The following is an 18,975-nucleotide window of genomic DNA, read 5'->3' as shown; positions in this document are numbered from 1 at the left end:
GTTTAAGGTGCATTTTTGTCATAAGATGTAATGCCATGTGTTTTGTTCTGTACTTTTGAACAACTCTGTTGGTCAATAAAGGGAGAAAACAAATTTCTCCACAGTAGGACAAAGGTACATCTACCGGTAATCTTAATAAAAACAGATTGGCGCACGGCAGTGACGTCATTAAAAGCGCCGGTTAATTAGCCGCAGCTAGTCTGTTTACGCCTAGAAATCCCAGACCCGCTCCAAACGAACAAGGGGAATCACGTTAATGATTCCCAACAAAACCTTTCGACATGAAGATGTTTTGGTGCAGATAATGTCTTATTTCGAGGCTGCACCTCGTATGCTAATTAAGTTGGGCTGTGAAGCGCCTCCCAAATTCGCTGTTTATGTTTTTGTTTATTTATTTGACAGACAAAACTTGGATCGGAGACAACTCGCGTGGGAAATTGCAATGTAGCCATGCAGCGTCTTCTTCTTCTGTTTGTCTGGGAGGCGGAGGTTGCTTTACGGCATCTGGCTGTCGTGCATGTCGGTGTACTTGAAGAAGGCTGTGTATAATAGTCCATAATATCGATACCACAGGGATGGAATATCTAATTCAGATACCATTTTTAGCATCGATTTATATCTAGGTATCGATTTTTTTGACAACACTAGTTCTGATCACATCAAATTCACACATCATACACTCATCACCTCACAGTTTCCTAGTTGTCGTGTTTATAATTTGTTCAGAAAATAAATTTCTTACTTTTTATAAACCTGACTTTGTCTAAATTAATACGAAGTTTACTTACGATCCCTGAATAAACAAAGAATCCCTAACTCTTCTGGTTAAACCCTTTGAGACCAATCAGGTTGGATTTCCATATTTATATAGAAATTCACATCTTATTGGTCAAATGTAGTATAGTGTATTGAGCTTAAAAAGCACCCAAAATACATACATAGACTAACACTTCAGCTGTTATATATGATTTTATAAGTAATAGTAAGTGTATGCACTAAACCCACAGGTGACGGAAAATAAGATTACATAAGCTTGAATATTTTCGCCTATTATGTCTCTGCATACCCCTCCAAAAGTAGGTAGTTGTGCCCCTGGGTACAAGTAGCACTTGTGTTGTGACTTCAAACATCTAATGTATTGCTTGAGTTTAGGCTTCAATAAATGACATTGATAAAGTACCAAATTGCAATATTTATCCAATTTATATCAGTTTAATAATTAACTTAATTAGCAATTTTGTACAGCCATTTTGGAATCTGTGGGAAAGAAATCTGTTTCTGGGACAGCAGTAGCTTAGGAGGTAGAGCGGGTTGCCTCATAATCGGAGGGTCATGGGTTCGATTCCAGCTTTACAGACTAAATTATGATGAATACTGATCGACATTTTTGTCGATGAAAAAAAGATGAGAATGAAAATTGGCAATAACAAAAATTCAATCAGAAAACGCAAAAGATGGAAGAACAGAAAAAAGAACCAGTCACTAAATGGAACAAGCAGGACTAGATGAGAAAAGAACCCTTCAGAGTCCGGCGCCGGCTATTGTTTGAACAAGCTACGGGTAACATTAGAACAATTTATGTCTAAAACAATGTCTGCAGCTGGGAGCAAAAGCATTAGATTTGAAGATCTAAGAAGTATTTGCTTGGTGAGTACACATCCGAGATTTCCCCTGGTTTTAAAAGTGTTACGATGGTAGCAGCAGTGGCGTGAGGAGTGGATTGCTGGACATATGGAGTGGTGCTTGTGGTTGTTTAACCATTTTCGTGTTGCTGCTACGACCAATGTTATCAAGGATTCGGTGTTCTAGCTGAAAACATTCAGGCGGCCCACTTTGGTAAATTAGTGCAGATTAAAATCCTACAATAAATACAGCTGAAAACAATTCTTACCTTTAGTTATCTCCTCGCATTATTTGAGTAACACATTTTAATGTTTAGATGGTATGATGTCATTTCCTGTCATGTTCACAAATGTTGCTGCACATTATACAGATTTGTTTACTTTATTAAACTTTATTACTTTATTAGAGTATTAAAGACTCTGCATGAAAATTGTAGAAATTCAGTTAAACCATCTATAAAAAAATAAAATAAAAAAACAGGGTTCAGGTCTTCATTTTGTTAAGCTATGTTGTCATAAATCATTATAGAAAATCAAAATTATCTCCTATAAACACAAAACAACGGTGCATCACTGAAAGAGGTCTTACAGGACAGCTGCTGCAGCTAGTACTACGTGATTAGCTGTGTTTTGTTCAACTTTGTAATCTCAGTGATTATGGGAAATTGCGTTTACAGCTGCAGCAAAAGTCTGAGCCATTTGTGGGAGTCCTACACGCATTTTAAATTAATGTAACTACATTAAAGTCATAAAACTGTTTGTGAGGGGAAATGTAGAAACAACACTAGCTTCCTTCAGAACTGCAGTGACCATTAGCACAGCTGATGCACAGACTACAGGGGTTGGTCAGGGTTATTTGCTCAGAGGTTTAATCTAAAATAATCTACATACCATCCATCTGAACTCCTGACAAGTCCTGTTAGAATGACGGCAGCCGCACGAATAACCATGTTAGCTCCGGTAAGGAAAAAAATATGTCATTTGTGAAAGCTACGAAAAGAGGTTGGATCTAAAAGATAATCCACATATTTCAACAATAGATCCTCCTGAGACCAGTAGAACCTCCGCGCCTTTCTGGATTACAGCCAAAATCAACGAGAGGAGCTAACGAGCGACTGCAGCATCACTCAGTCAGAAGTTATTCTTGTAAACTAGTTATTACATTTTTCCAGAGTTATATCAATACATACATGCAGTTGTAAAACTGGCAGCTCACCGTTTTATGTATCTGTAGATGACTGAATTATACTGGCACAGCCTGATGAAGCCTGCCAGTACCCCTTGCTGAAAAGCAACCCCACACTATGATGCCTCCATCCCTAAACTTAACTGTTGGTATGGTGTTCTTGGGGTGGTGGGCAGTGCCATTTCTTCTCCAAACATGGTGTGCAGAAGGACAGCCAAAATGTGACCATACCATAGTCTCCCAGTAATCCACAGGCTTCTCCAAATGCTGTTTATCAAACTTTAACTGAGCCTCAACGTGCTGTTGGTTCAGCAGTGGAGTCCTGCAAGGTGAGCGTGCATGGATGCCATGGTGGTTCACTGCATGGTGGTTAGTTGCCTTTGAAACAACAGTACCTGCTGATGAAAGGTCTTCCTGAAGTTCTGCCTGAGTGTTATTATTTTTTTGGCTCTTGGAGAACTCTCCTGATTATTCTTTGGACTCTTCTGACAAGGAACCTAAGTGGAGCAGCTGATTGTGCCGATTTGTGGTGAACTGATGCTCTTTCCATTTCTGGATACTGGTCCCCCACAGTGCTCATGGTAACATTCATTCTGGAAATGCACCTCTGACCATTCCCATCAGAATGCGTTTCAGCGATAAGATAACGAGGATCTTGGGAGAGTTTTTGCTTTTACCCATCATGAAGTCTTTCCTGTGTGCCTCCTGGGTAATGAGCAGCCTTTATATGCCATTAATCAGGACTAAAGCAGCTGATATCAATTAGTATCAAGGGGGTGGGGGTGGGGGTGGGGGGGTGGTTCTTTCCCAATACTGACAGGTTTCAGGGTGATCCCCAGGCCATTTGCCATTTGACACCTTGATATCTTCATGTGTTTAATACTTTTCCCCTGTGTATTTTCACTTTATTACATAGAACTCAATTTTTGAATATAAATGTTTAGATATCTTTGCATGAATTAAATACTTGAGCTGGTATTGACAAAGATGAAAAATCTGTGTTAACAGCCAACTTAGAGATGCCCTTACTGATGAAAATGCTGATGTGTCAAATAATTATTTTCCCAGCTATATTTGGTTATTTGAGATTACCTTTCACAAAAGAATAGTTGGTATTATAGTTGCTATTATTAAAATTTTTACTAATAGTAGTAAAAGCAGTAGTAGTAGCAGTAGCAGCAGCAGTAGTAGTAGTAGTAGTAGAAGCAGCAGTAGTAGTAGCAGCAGTAGAAGTAGTAGTAGTAGTACTAGTAGCAGCAGTAGAAACAGCAGTAGTAGTACTAGTAGCAGCAGTAGAAGCAGTAGCTGTGACGGTGTCTGAGCTCATGTATGTTTAGGTCCTGGCCTTTGCTTACATGTTCACTGGTCATTAGCTGTGTATTGCTCTAATGTTCTTTTAATGCAGCAAAAGCTTTTCCGTGCCACATCTCACATGCGGTTGACAGTTTTGCAATCACGTTGACATTATGTACTCTGACACCAGCAGCTGCAAGAGTTACCTGCATATTGAGTCATACATGTTTAAGGCTTATGTAAGTTATCTTTTTGCATCAAATCATCTTCTCTCATAGCGAAAGAGGAACTTTTACCACATGCTTTGCTCTACTGGAATAATGAGTTTTCAGATAATTTAGGCATCTTACATTTCTTATTTTTCTAAAACCAAAACCAACTGTGATCTAAGGCCTATAGCTCCTAGCTTCAGTGGAAACCTATATATGCTTCAGTGTTCAGCACATGTTTTCCTCATTTTTATATCTTTTGTTGTTTTAGTAAAAACTACTTATTATGAGAAGACAGCAATGCAATGAGCTACATTACTGTTACTACATGTGAATAAGACATTTATTCGACAAATGTGGAAAAACATATCGCTGTCTAAGCCACTTGACTTGCATTTGACCAGTGTTACGGATCCTGGGCTCCCATGCCTTGTGTGGCCCCGTGTTTTTCCTCCAGGCTTTTCAGGACCTTGGACAGGTCCTCCGTCAGGCTGGCCTCGGCCCTCCCACTCTGCAACAGCTGCGGACAATCTCATGATGATGAAGCGTTAGTGAAAAGGACTCCCGTTTCAGTTTTTCAGTGAGAGAACCACAGACTAAACCTCTGTCTTTCTCTCCTCGGTTAGCTTGGTTTTGATATTCGGATTGACTCGGTATAGAATTCAGATAATAGTAATCAGTAACCTTTGTTCGTTTGAAGATCCGTTTGTTTTTGCCCCAGTGAGGCCCTTTTCGTTTTTGTTTTCAGCTTTGTAGCTTGCTTTTTGTTTATACCCATTTGAATATTGATAGCCGTCTAGATTTGGTTTTTAGTTAGTTCCGGCTCTTTGTTTTTCGTTTTAGATCTTTAGTCATTGTCGTGTTTTCTTCCCTGGGACCGTTTGCCCCAGGTGTTTTTAGTTATCTCCGTCGTGTGTTTTGTTTAGTTACCTTAAATTTGAACTCTTCCAGTCTAGGACTGTGCATTTTGGTTTGAGTTCTGTAAAAATAAATCCTTTTTATTTACACTCACCCCTCCTTTCTCCGCATCAGTTTTTATGTTACCCCTTACCACAACGCCTAACACTTAGGGTTTGTAACAACCAGCCTAGGTTGTGTTCATAGTGAATGAAATGACAGTATACAGTATATGCCTGAGGGGGTTAACAAGTGCATTCAGGGAATGTAATCAGAAATGACGATAATCTGGGGGCTGCAGTGGAGTAGAACACGCTGTACATACAAAGCAGAATTGTATCAACAGGCAGATGTATATTTCATGCAATCAGTGTGATAACAACTAATGTTCAGCTCCAGAGACTTTGGCATTTGACAGCACTTGCTTTCTGCTGATAGTCTGAAACCCTTTCAGACATTTGACTAGCTTACGTTGAGGTAGCTAACCTTAACCTGAAACCCTGTGTCCACATATGAGGACACTGGCTTCTTGCACTATAATACAGGTGCTGGCCAGTAAATTAGAATATCATCAAAAGGTTGAAAATATTTCAGTAATTCCATTCAAAACGTGAAACTTGTACATTATATTCATGCAATGCACACAGACCAATGTATTTCCGATGTTTATTACGTTTAATTTTGATATTTATAGGTGACAACCAATGAAAACATCAAATCTGGTATCTCAGAAAATTAGAATATTCTAAAGGCCAATGAAAAAATGTTTGTTTCTCTAATGTTGGCCAACTGAAAAGAATGAACATGAAAAGAATGTGCATGTATAGCACTCAATACTTAGTCGGGGCTCCTTTTGCCTCAATAACTGCAGTAATGCGGCGTGGCATGGACTCGATCAGTCTGTGGCACTGCTCAGGTGTTATGAGAGCCCAGGTTGCTCTGATAGTCGTCTTCAGCTCCTCTGCATTGTTGGGTCTAGCGTATTGCATCCTCCGCTTCACAATACCCCATAGATTTTCTATGGGGTTAAGGTCAGGCGAGTTTGCTGGCCAATCAAGGACAGGGATACCATGGTCCTTGAACCAGGTGCTGGTGGTTTTGGCACTGTGTGCAGGTGCCAAGTCCTGTTGAAAGGTGAAGTCTGCATCCCCATAAAGTTGGTCAGCAGCAGGAAGCATGAAGTGCTCTAAAACTTCCTGGTAGACGGCTGCATTGACCCTGGACCTCAGGAAACAGAGTGGGCCAACACCGGCAGATGACATGGCACCCCACACCATCACTGACGGTGGAAACTTTACACTGGACCTCATGCAACGTGGATTCTGTGCTTCTCCGCTCTTCCTCCAGACTCTGGGTCCTTGATTTCCAAAGGAAATGCAGAACTTGCTTTCATCAGAAAACATAACTTTGGACCACTCAGCATCAGTCCAGTCCTTTTTGTCCTTGGCCCAGGCGAGACGCTTCTTGCGCTGTTTCTTGTTCAAGAGTGGCTTGACACACGGAATGCGACACCTGAATCCCATGTCTTTCATGAGTCTCCTCGTGGTGGTTCTTGAAGCACTGACTCCAGCTGCAGTCCACTCTTTGTGGATCTCCCCCACATTTTTGAATGGGTTTGTCGTCACAATTCTCTGCAGGGTGCGGTTATCCCTAGAGCTTGTACACTTTTTTCTACCACATTTTTTCCATCCCTTCGCCTGTCTGTTAATGTGCTTGGACACAGAGCTCTGCGAACAGCCAGCTTCTTTAGCAATCACCTTTTGTGTCTTGCCCTCCTTGTGCAAGGTGTCAATGATTGTCTTTTGGACAGCTGTTAAGTCAGAAGTCTTCCCCATGATTGTGGTGCCTTCAAAACAAGACTGAGGGACCTTTTAAAGGCCTTTGCAGGTGTTTTGAGTAAATCAGCTGATTAGAGTGGCAGCAGGTGTCTTCTATATTCAGCCTTTTCAGAATATTCTAATTTTTTGAGATACCAAATTTGGAGTTTTCATTAGTTGTCACTTATGAATATCAAATTTAAATGTAATGAACATTGGAAATACATTGGTCTGTGTGCATTGCATGAATATAATGTACAAGTTTCACGTTTTGAATGGAATTACTGAAATATTTTCAACCTTTTGATGATATTCTAATTTACTGGCCAGCACCTGTATTTAAATCTGTTCAACTTACACTTTTTTATATTATTTAGAGACACTTGATACTAACTGAAATTTTTTAGAAAATGTTTAATATTTTGTTCACGTTCATGACAGTAAGCTATGAATAGCTAAAATAGTTTAAATTAATATATTTTTTAAATCACACCAAATACAAATGTGGGTCTCAGGAGATTAACTTGGTTTTTAGTGTAAGAAGTGAGAAGTTTTCTTCTGAAATATTTTTAATGGAACTCAAGTTAAAACATTTGCCTGTGTTCTGATGAGTCAAGATCATTTTCTTAGGAATGAACAGTGGAAAATAAACTTTAATAGACAAACTTACATTTCCTGAAAAAACTAAATGGACATTTTAAATCAAGCCATAGCTTCAACTGTTCATTTGACTAAATGATTTTACCTTTTCAAATCAAATGAATACAATCAAAAGGAGGTACAACTATTGTCTGAATGAGAGCAATTATATTTTATTAATGGGATGGTTACTCTGGTGAAAGGCACACACAAGAATCTGTTCACTACTGATAAAAAGCCCTGAAGTAACCATGAAGTAAAACAAACCAACTGAGTCAAACAGGGCCAGGTTGGAACTTCTGATGCTAATTTAGAACTTTTCAATTTTTTTTACCTACCAGGTAAGAATACATATTAGGACTGATAGAGTAACTTCAACAAATATATTACAAAAAAGTCCTTGACGTGAACATTTTTGAGCCAATGTTTTGTTTAATCCACATGACTGCGACCTGCTGAGCACATTCCTAAGAAACAATTATAATTGCTGAACAAATGCTTCTGCAACATGAAGTGACATGGTGAAAGAAGAAATAAAAAGAAGACCAAAGATTCGGAACTGAAGCTGACATTACTCTATGACTTCATGACCTTATAAAACCAGACGATACCAATCTGATCACTGGTGGTGGCTATAAAACAGGTATACATTGGTACACTGATGATGGTGTGTGGTCGTTCTAAAGCAGGATTGTGTCTCCAGTAACATATAATTTATATCTCTATACCTTTCACGGCTGCAGTAGCTCCACCAAAACAAAATGGGACAAATGATCAAACGCATCGCTCTGTCAGCTCAGGCATCGACTCGCCCTCACGCTATGCAGACAACCCCCACCCCATACACTGTTGGCGTTTGCCGCTACAGCTGTAACTCCGGCCGTGCAAAATAGTTGACACAACAGATTCTGGGTCATTCAGGAGCTTTGCAGACAACTGCAGCTTTAACTATCACATGAAACCCTCTCTTTTGTGTCGGCATTTTCCCAGATAGCTAATAGCAGTGTTTCTCGTTGTCATGGGAGCGCGAGAAGCAGGAGAATCCATTTTTTAAGCATCTTTTCTCATGCTGGAATACTAAACCACCCCCAGTCAGCTGGTGGCAGCAGCACTCGGAGTATTTGACAGGCTGCCTCTCTTGTGACTCAATATTGTTGGCAGCAAAAGACTAAAAAATTAAGACAAAGCCTTCATAACCACTGGATAAATTGTTTTTAGTAAGTAAGTAGTAGTAGCTGGTGAAGAAATTGCTTTGTGGAGCCAATTCCCTGATACATTTCCTTTCTGTTCCACAGAGCTGTTAAAGTTATGTGTTGTCATTACCTAACCATGATACATTTGGTGTTTAGCTAACATTTATGCTCAGTCCGTATCAAAATCAGAATCATTTGATTACCAAGTAAGTGAGCTGGTTCACATAACCAGGAATTTGCTTAGGTAGAATGGTGCACACAAACAAATTTACCGTAAACCCTCTAATATTGGCCTGTATTCAATTAACGGCCGGGTATCATATTTTGGCTGGTGTCGGAGTCGGCAGAGGTGAATAATGGCCGGTATTTTATTGTGGCCGGGTGGAATGTGGTAACAAACAAGTACGGGGGGCGGTTGTGTCATCCGTCTCACTTTTGATTTGCCAGTGATAGACCGCGAGGGTAACTTTAACCGTGCGGAGATGAAGAGGAGGTGAAAATTTGATATCAAGTTCAAAGAGAATGTGCTGATTATGCTGCAGAACACTCTGGGGAGCAGTAGCAGGGGCTGTATGAACTAGTCGACTTCACTATAGTGACTTTTTATGCCTGTCATCGACTAGTCGCTGTCACGTGATAATGACCAGCAAGATGCAGCCCTCGGAAAAGACAGCAGCCTGCTGTCAGCAGGTGACAAGCTCCTGCGCATCGAGAGGTGACGCCCTGTGCCAGAGCGTCAGTACCGACACCCGCCATAAAACGGACATTTAACCAAATTGTGACGTTTACCCTCTTGCAATTTAACCTTCCCCTCACTCCATCCTAACCTTAACCAGCTTGCGCATGCAAAGCTCTGATTGTTGACGCGCTCCAAACATCTGCATCTTGAGCACGGCCACAGTAACATTATCAAATCAGGTGTCGCCACCTCAAAAACTAATTTAACGCGCGATCGTTCATGTCGGCTCATTTCCTTTAATGTTTTCTGTCTTTTATTTGCGCCTGATGCATTTCGCTGTGGAGCGGGGCGCATCACCTTGTCCTCCGGTGACGCACCGATCACTGATGCGGCCGGCAAGCAGCGAGCACTCCGCTGTTTTAGCGGTCAGTAGATCTTTGAGAACTGCAGTTCAAAGGTAACTCATAAGGTGAATATATATGAACCCAGGTAGCAGTTTCTCTTTAGGACTGAGAGGAGATGCAGGAAGATAATAAACAGACAGGACAGAAAAATAGTCAAATAAAAACAAGTTAGTTTTTGTACCTGGTGGTTGCAAAAAACAGACACCATTGAAGGTAATCAGAGGTGAGGAACAGAAAATGAAATAATTATTTTAATGTTTAGAGCAGCAGGAACTCCGAGAGGCTGCAGCGCATCAGTGAGTTTGCAGCTGCTGCGCAGGGGGAGGGGGGAGAGGGCTGAAGCAGAAACTACCGTTGTTAAAAGAAATGTGTTTAACTTTGAAAATGTGGGCGCAATTTTAATTGTCAAAAACTCCAGCGAACCATTAGTTCATTTTGCTCAAATAGAAATAGAGGCCTGCCTCTAATTCTGGTCCTCCTTCCAATAAAGGCCTGGAGCTTGATGAGCTTGAGTCAAATACAGGCCCGGGCCTGTATTAGAGGATTTACTGTAAGCAAGTGACACATTAAGATAAAAATATTAATAAATAAGAAGAAATTATGCATTTATTAGCTTGAACTAAACATGTGTGTGTGTGTGTGTGTGTGTGTGTGTGTGTGTGTGTGTGTGTGTGTGTGTGTGTGTGTCTTTATATGTTTAAGTGGACAAGTTTCAACTTTAACCTGTAACATGTGGACATTTCCACATTGTGGGAACATTTTGCCGGTCCACACAATGCGGAGCACCCTAAAACTTGGTTTTAGATGTATGGTGTGTGCGATTTAACTTTTAGTTTAGGTTAGGAATAGAACCCCATTGGTCAGGGTATGGGTTAGGCATAGTGGAGTCACTAAAATGAATGGAAGTCCACATAAACATACAAATACAAGTGTGTGTGTGTGTGTGTGGCGGGGGTTGACAAAAATGATTGAAAAACACTGGCTTACAGCAACACAAATAGTACAAACACCAGCAATAGTGAAGCAGAGTAAAAACAGGATATGCATAATGGCCAAAAGAATGGACAACAACGCTGCACTACAGTTTATTTGGTACGCACTGTACTGTTTGTTGGTGTTACACGCTTTACTTTGTGACGATGATATTATAAGATCGCTTCCGCAGCCTCGACACTTCCAGAAACAACCGGAATCTGTTTAACGGAGCCGTTTACATGCAGTGAAGTAGTTTCTACCTCATTATGTGGGTGCTTCGATTTACCTTCAGCCAGACTGACATAATTTCTGATGCGCATGTAAAAACCACAGTGATACTACAGTAAACCCCTTTCCACTGTTGCAGGAAGCAGATGACTCAGACTTTCCATCTCACTATCATGAATTGCTGAGGGGCTGATTAAGGGGCAGAAAATGAGCGACAGATGACCACAACTGTTATTAATATTTGCCCTCGCTGCGCCACAAAAAAGAAAAGAAAGGAAAAACAGGCAAATGCACTGCTGATGCACCGTTACATCAGCTCAAGCACTGGGCTCTCATGACCCCCCACCTCCACCCCCACTACTCGCTGCTAATGTGCTTTTAAATCTGGGGAAACCCCTGATGTATAAAATAGTTGCCACAACAGAATCATGGTCAGCTGGCTTAAAACAAATAAGTAAATAAAAAATAAAACCACAACTTTGACCATCATTAGATTGCTTTGCTTCAAATGGCAATTTTGATCAGAAACTGACTATTCAGCCCCCTAGGTCCTACCTCAAGTGCAGCACATTAAGTATCTTGGGCTTTTTTTCACAAGTGAGGGAAGGAAAGAGAGGGAGACCACACATTTGTAAGAGACTTGGAGTGGAGTGCTACTCCTCCATACTGTGAAGAGCCAGGTGAGGTGGTTCGGGCACTAGGTCAGGATGCCTGGGTGCCTTTCATGTTTCCTGTCGGCAGAAGGTTCCTGGGTCAACTAAGGACATGATGGAGTCATTATATCTCCACGCTGGCTAGAGAACGCCTTAGAGTCTCACCAGTGGAGCTGGAAGTTCCTATGAAAGGGAGGTTGGGGCCTCTCTGCTGGAACTGTTATTCCCACGACATGGACCCAGATCAGCAGAGGAAAACGGATAGAGGGACGGATGAAAGAGGTTTTAGTTGAGCTCGTGAACTCCAAGCAGCTTAGCCAAAAGTGGTGGATAATGGCACGAGCCTTTCCATGGTGAAACAAAAAGCCTCTTCTTGGCAACACTATATGTAAATATCAGAGTCAATCGTGAAAAGAAGACTTTATGGGAGGAATCATCACAACAAGGTAAAACATGAACAAAACGATTAGAAAACAAAAAGATTAGATGTAGTCAACTACATCTAAAGATGTTTGTGAACAGCACTCTGAATTGATGAGTATAACCTGTTCCAGAGTGATGGGAAAACGCAAGTATGAAGTCGTTTTGAAACAACTCTTAATCCACACACTTGGATTTTTGTCAATTAAAGACCCAGAGACAAAAGGCAGCTCTGGTAGAGCCTAACCTTCAACGGGGACAGGCTCAATATTTTGGGACACCCAACAATTACAATGGTCTCCTACAATTATTCATTCTAAACACACAACACATCAGATATTAGAGGGAGGAGGAATGACCTGTCTGATGGTTCTGGCCACCAGGCTCTCCAACACCGGACCTCGATCCTCATGTAGCAGGTGAACTTCATCCAGGATAAGCAGGCGCACAATCTGTGATAGAGCCACATCTCCAACACTCTTCCTGGTCACAACATCCCACTTCTCAGGAGTCGTCACCAGCATCTGAAATCGTGTATGATCACAGTGGGTTAGGTGGAACGTGACAGACAGACATCTTTACCTTTCCTCAACTTCAACTATACATAATTAAAACACACTCATGTAGCAGGAAAGTTCATTCCTTTTTCTTTCACACCCTAAACCTAACCGCAAAAATTTCTAAGTTATTTATGGCATAAATCTGTAGATAAAAAAGAGCAAAGAAAGCTTCACCCACTTTGTACAACAACCTGAAAAACAACCTTCTCATTTGCATTAAGTTGTATCAAAAATTGTTGTTCTTTTGCACTCAATGCACCGTGGGCATTTCACCACCGTACGGCTGAATTAAAAAGCTGAGAGCACGATGTCACCTTGTAAAGGAAAAGACCTACATCTGTTTAAGATGCATTAGAAAAAGAAAAGAAATATGTGACTTAATGTTTATTTGACACTGTAAAGCTAACAACAGTAGCTTTGTCTTTGTCTTCAGCAAGGTGCAGGATTCCCATTGCCAGTTTGGAAACCATTAAAGAATAGGTTCTTGCTTTTTCAGGATGCATTTTTGGCTACATAAACCAGCTAAATCAGTTCACAGGGATTTTTTCTTCAACTAGAAACTTTTGTCATTTTTACGTACAAAACATGAAATTGAATCTCAACTGGCTTACAATATTATATAATCTAAAACATAAACACAATAAAACTTTCTATGTTCTGCACCAAATGCTGAAGTAAAAAGGGATGAACTGTTCCTCCTGGAACACTGTGGTGACTTATTGGTGCCATCATGTTGTCAGGTCTGGTTTCACCTCCTGAGAAATGATAGCAGTGGTTCTCAACCCTTGCATAACAACCACCACCTGATAAAATAATAAACGTTTAAGTGCCACAATTAATATAGGCAGGCCAAAAAAGCCATGGGGAAGCTAAGCTATACTTACATTATAAAAATGTCTTAGCTATAAAAATGATACTTTCTTCTTCTTCTTATGGCCTTGTAAGCGTCTTACTGGTTGTAAAGCTTGTTTTTAGATATTTTAAACAGATTTAGTCTCTCAGTAACACCAAACTGAATGAACTATTTAAACACCTAACCTAGAACTAAACCAGCTTCTGGCGAGTTTTCCTCTCCACGGCAATCTAACATTTGGGGCATGTCTCTGTCACAGACACAAAATGGCGTTGTTTGTCTCTGTCGCAGAATTGGGCTTTAGTATGGAGGCTGCTGTAAAGTCTCTGATCTAAACAGTCAGCGACTCGATGCAACCTGCTGGGTTTTCTTACAAAGGAAACTTTTAACTGTCATAATGATCTGGACTCAATATAAGTAAATTCATTTTGAATGTTTACTTTTACCAACAACAAACTCTAAAAAAGGCCTGTTGAACCTCGGCTGGTCTTTCCTGGGTGGGTGAGTCTCGTGGTAATGACAAGAGGCAGCAATGGGTAACCACTAATATCTAGTTTACCAGTGAAAAACAGGACCAATGTCTCCCCTCACACTGGATGACAACCTCAAAAGAACATTTAAAATCATCCAAAACCTGGAATGGACTATTCTGGGTCTTTTTGAGGTGATTTCTATGTAACAAGAGGAGTTAGAAGATATTTGTAACGTTAGCCTATAATTTACTCCACAAAAGTAATCATATCTTGCTTTGTGCAATATAATGAGCAGTCAGCATTTCTGCTTTTGTTTTGGCATTCTTCTCAGAGTAATTATATCCAGTAGTATCAACACATTATCTGAATCAAATGTCAACAGACACCCTCTCAGCACACTGCTTAGTGTTCTTTTATTCTCTTGTTTCAAGAAAAATACTACAATGCATAATTAATCGTGTGTGAACTATTCGGCAAATTGTCTGCGGGTCTGCAGATTCCTATAAAACTCTTGCTAAAAAAAACTGTTCATTAAACCCCCTCTAGTTTGAATTTGAATCAATGAATCCAGCCATTAGAGACTGGCATGCAGACAGAAAAGGAAGCTGCTGCTCCTAATTGGAGCTACTGGTTGATCTAAATGGAAGCTAAAGCAAATGAACACAGGCCAAAGTGCTTTTTTAATTGCTCTGCAGAAACACAAAAGGAAGAGCTGAGAAAACACACTATTGTTTGTATGAATAATGCCATTTAACCAATTTATCATTTGATGGCAACAAGAATTAAACCAATCCCCTAAATGTATTGATGGCTGCAATTTTACAGAGCATAATTTGAACTCGAATTTTCATTAATGTTGTTTAATCCAAGGACATTTTGATGTGAAGAGATACAAACACTGGTGTTAAAGAGAAAATTAAAAACATTATAAAAGCATTACTAAATTAAGAGCAGCAGGAACAGTGAATGTTGGCTTCTGTTTAAATAAAATGCGTAGGAGTGTAAAAGGATTTAAAAATTGTGTGGAGGTTCAGGTTTAAAGGCAAGTCAAAAGGTTTTAAACTTTATATATATATATATATATATATATATATATATATATATATATATATATATATATACATATACAAATATAAACATATACATATATACATATACACACACACACACACACACACACACACACACACATATATATATATATATATATATATATATATATATACACATATATGTGTATATATATATATATATATATATATATATATATATATACACACCCAGGATTTTTATTGCCATGTGTCTGAAGCTGGAAAATGTACCTTTAACATGATAAAAATGCGAAATACTACTTTTCATTGCTCAACTACAGTACTACTAAGATATCATCTAATAACAGTCCAATTTAGTGACCACTCTTTGATGGTGTGATGAAACAAATTCACTTTCTCAATGTGCGACTCGACTTTCTGACTCACTGTCCATGTTTGCCCTGATATTCCGAACTTTCTCTGTAAGCCATCTATTTCTTGGACCTCATTAAAGAGCAAGTCACCCCCAAATAAACTTTTTTTTGCTGATAAACTAAATAAACGAGTGTCTAATCGTGCTGCAGACACGTGTCGTCAATAATTTGGCACTTCAGTGCATCTTAGTTAAAATTTAAATATTCTGCCTAAAACTGGCAGTGTTGTGCCGTTGTCAGGTAAAAACTCTGCACTGTATTTTAATTTAAATCTGCCATCACTATTGGCTAAGAAGTATGCTATGATGTAAACTGGTACATTATGATGTCACAATGCTGTCGTGAGCCTGTGTGTGTGTGGGTGGGTGTATTTGTTAGCGGCTCCGCCCTCTCGGTCTGCCAGGCAACAGCAGTTGTTGCATTTTTCAAACATGAAGTGGGAGTGGAGTTAGACTCTGGTAGGGGTTGACTTGCTCTTTAATTAGAACTTCCTCTTTGGCCAAAGACAGGAGGGTGTGGAATTCCTGGGATGCCACTCACCATTATGCCAGCAAACACATGACTGCATCCCTTAAAACCTGTTTTGTTTCCATGGTAACGGCAGCAGCCAAGGAGAGTGGGGAATGTAGGAGGACGAGGTAGGTGGAGGGAAGATGGAGTAGGGAGGTCAGAGAGAGATATTTCCTGGAATGTGATATGTTAACAAGTACTCTCATCCATTTATGAAGAGCCCTAAATGTTGTGTGTACAACTGTGTGTGTGCGTGTGTGTGTGTGCGTGCGTGCATGCGTACGAGTCCTCATGGTTTAGTACAGTGAGAATCCACTTACAATTAGATAAATAGGATAATGCAGTGGTGTGAATTGCTTTTATCTTCAGCTCAGAAAATGATGTGGAGTATTAACGAGTGGGAGGAAAACACAACACATTTTCCACATAAGAGAATGAGGTCTTGAACTTGAAGAAAGGCGCAGGAGGCCTATAGAGAGAAGTCCAAACAAAGTTTAAGAAAATGTTCCCTGTTAGAGGATTGTCCCTAAACTCTTTTAAAAAGAAGAGGAGTTTATTCTTCTGGTTGAGATTGGTTTGAGTCCTAACCATTACACATTAGAAGAAAAACAAACAACAAAACCCCACTTTAAAAAGCTTGGTTTTTGAGAAAACCCCTTTGTAAATGTGATTAGGCCATTCAGTTCTAATGGATTTATTATAGCTCTGTTTACATGTAGAATACAGACAGCACCGTTGCTTCATTTATGGCTCTATAGAGTTATTTATGCAGCCCAGGGGCTTTCTGATAAGGGATGAGACTTTGATATAGTGGTTTTTTCTACCACTGTCTATGCGTCACATATCCTACACTAATTACCTATATCAACACACACTATTCAGGGTTAGGAAATAAAGATAGCTAAAGCCACTCTTAGATATGCTGAGTGGTGGTGACTCACTCACAATCAGTTTAGATAAAGCAGACAGTTAAAAACAGGATCCAACCAGCTGGACATAATGAATGTTTTCCTCTCACTCACACCAGTAAAAGCCAGCATTCTCTCAAAAATACAGAAGTCACATAGAGACTCGTGAAATTTCACCTGCACACACTTTTAGGGGTTATACATGCATATGAGAGGCTAGTGTGTGTGTGTGTGTGTGTGTGTGTGTGTGTGTGTGTGTGTGTGTGTGTGTGTGTGTGTGTGTGTGTGTGTGAGTGAATTATATCCGGTCATTAACCCTATATTAAAAACATAAAAGGGCATTCAACATTTTGGGAGTTGTCTCCTCCCCATCTGTGGACAACTCAGGTCACCTGGTCGGCTGGCTTGAGAGAACAATCATCATGAGACCTGTTGCGTTGTATAGGTTCTTTGTTAAACTGATAAAGTCCAATAATAAGACACGTTAGCTCCACATATGCAACATGCTAGTTTTTCTAGTCTGTTTTGAGTACATTATGTACTTCTGACACTGCAAAAGCCACTGTGTTGGTGCCAGAACTTGATTAGAAACAACAAAAAGAGCACTCCCAGTTTACTGCTGCACCTCTGACAAAAACACTGTGACAGTCAGCACTGATAAAAGAAATTGCTTAACAATTGTAAAAAAAAAAAAAAAAAAAAAAAAACTCACATGTTGTCAACCTTCTTGGCAGCATTTCAGGTTGGCTCCACCAACCACCACCTAGGATGAGCCAGGATTTCTGGCTGAATGTGGAAAATGGCAGGTATATTTACAATTTAAGCTGATCTTCACTCTGTCCTTTGACATGATTATGAAGAATCAATTGGCTTTCTGTACCAACGAGAGAAGCTTCTGCACAAGAGGAATGCAAAGTGGAAGGTACTTGGGGTTTCTCAGTTGTGTCTGTGCATAATAAAGAGCTTACAACTTCACTGAGGAATTCAAAGTTTAATCCGTAATTTGAAAGTAGTAATTCTCCACATGAGACAAACAACAAGGTGGAGAACGGAGCAAATTTAAATTGGAATGATGATCTGATGATGACACACAACCTGCGAAAATTAAAAGCATTTCTTACCACAATTAAAACTGATCACACATTCATATGTGGATTCATGTTACCAGATTCTGAGGGAATCAAAGCTTTGTTTAGAAAAGAAAAGCAGGGATTAACACTGAAAAGGCCTTTCAAAACTTACAATTCTACACAATAATTAAAAGAAAAATCAAAATTCAGTTAATTTATTGTCATGCCTTTAGCATTAGAGATGAGGAAAATTAGCTGTGCAGCACAGATAACGCCACAGCATGATCTTGTGAATAAACACAGGGTTGCACTAAGAAGTGTCTCTAAACTAAAAAAAAAAAAACAAGTTTAATCTTATTTCAGATTTTATTTGGCCATTTTGAGTTTTTCATGCAGGCTCAACATGAAAATATTAGTCTTCTTAGGGAAGTACATTGATAACCGGTTAATTGTCGTTATCGGGTTAAATAGTTTTACCTGGTTAACTGCTTGAGCAAATAACATTCTTCTATTGCGTGCATATTTTGTGACAATAGAGGGAGCGAGAGCGCTGCAATCAAAATATGTTAACTCAAAAACCATAGAAGAAGAGGTGACCTCCTCACAAGATTAAATAAATTTATTCAAAGATGAAGCGGTTCAAAAACAGCACAGCGGGGGAGCATTTTATTTTTAGTATAGTTGACAGAATGAGCTCCACATCGAAGCGCTGAGCCTGGCAGAACATGGAAATGAAGTTGTGTAGCAAACTGAACTTAGACCAGCAGCGTGTCAGTCTGCCATGACGCTAATTTGTAATTTGTTTAGTAAAATAAAGAAATATCAGTATGATTATTTAGTTCAATGTAAGGAAACTACAGTGTGGCCCCTAGAATGTACCTATAAGCAGCGCTGTGTATTTGATACCAGATGGCCTGCTGC

General features: G+C 39.7%; 1 protein-coding gene across 8 annotated transcripts in view; it reads right to left on the bottom strand.

Annotated features, from left to right (window-relative positions):
• The window catches only part of ascc3 (activating signal cointegrator 1 complex subunit 3), a 203,058-nt gene that overhangs the window by 107,384 nt on the left and 76,699 nt on the right, over window positions 1–18,975 (bottom strand). For all 8 annotated transcript variants that reach the window (XM_015949512.3, XM_015949510.3, XM_015949509.3 and 5 more), the window contains exon 11: window positions 12,575–12,739. In XM_015949512.3, the coding sequence (XP_015804998.3) occupies window positions 12,575–12,739 (165 nt within the window). The remainder of the gene's footprint in view (window positions 1–12,574; window positions 12,740–18,975) is intronic.

The sequence above is a fragment of the Nothobranchius furzeri genome, chromosome 5 (genome assembly GCF_043380555.1).
Source record: "Nothobranchius furzeri strain GRZ-AD chromosome 5, NfurGRZ-RIMD1, whole genome shotgun sequence".
In the NCBI taxonomy this organism is placed as follows: Eukaryota; Metazoa; Chordata; class Actinopteri; order Cyprinodontiformes; family Nothobranchiidae; genus Nothobranchius; species Nothobranchius furzeri.
Note: the sequence above shows the minus strand (reverse complement) of the source record. Positions and strands in the feature narration are given on the sequence as shown.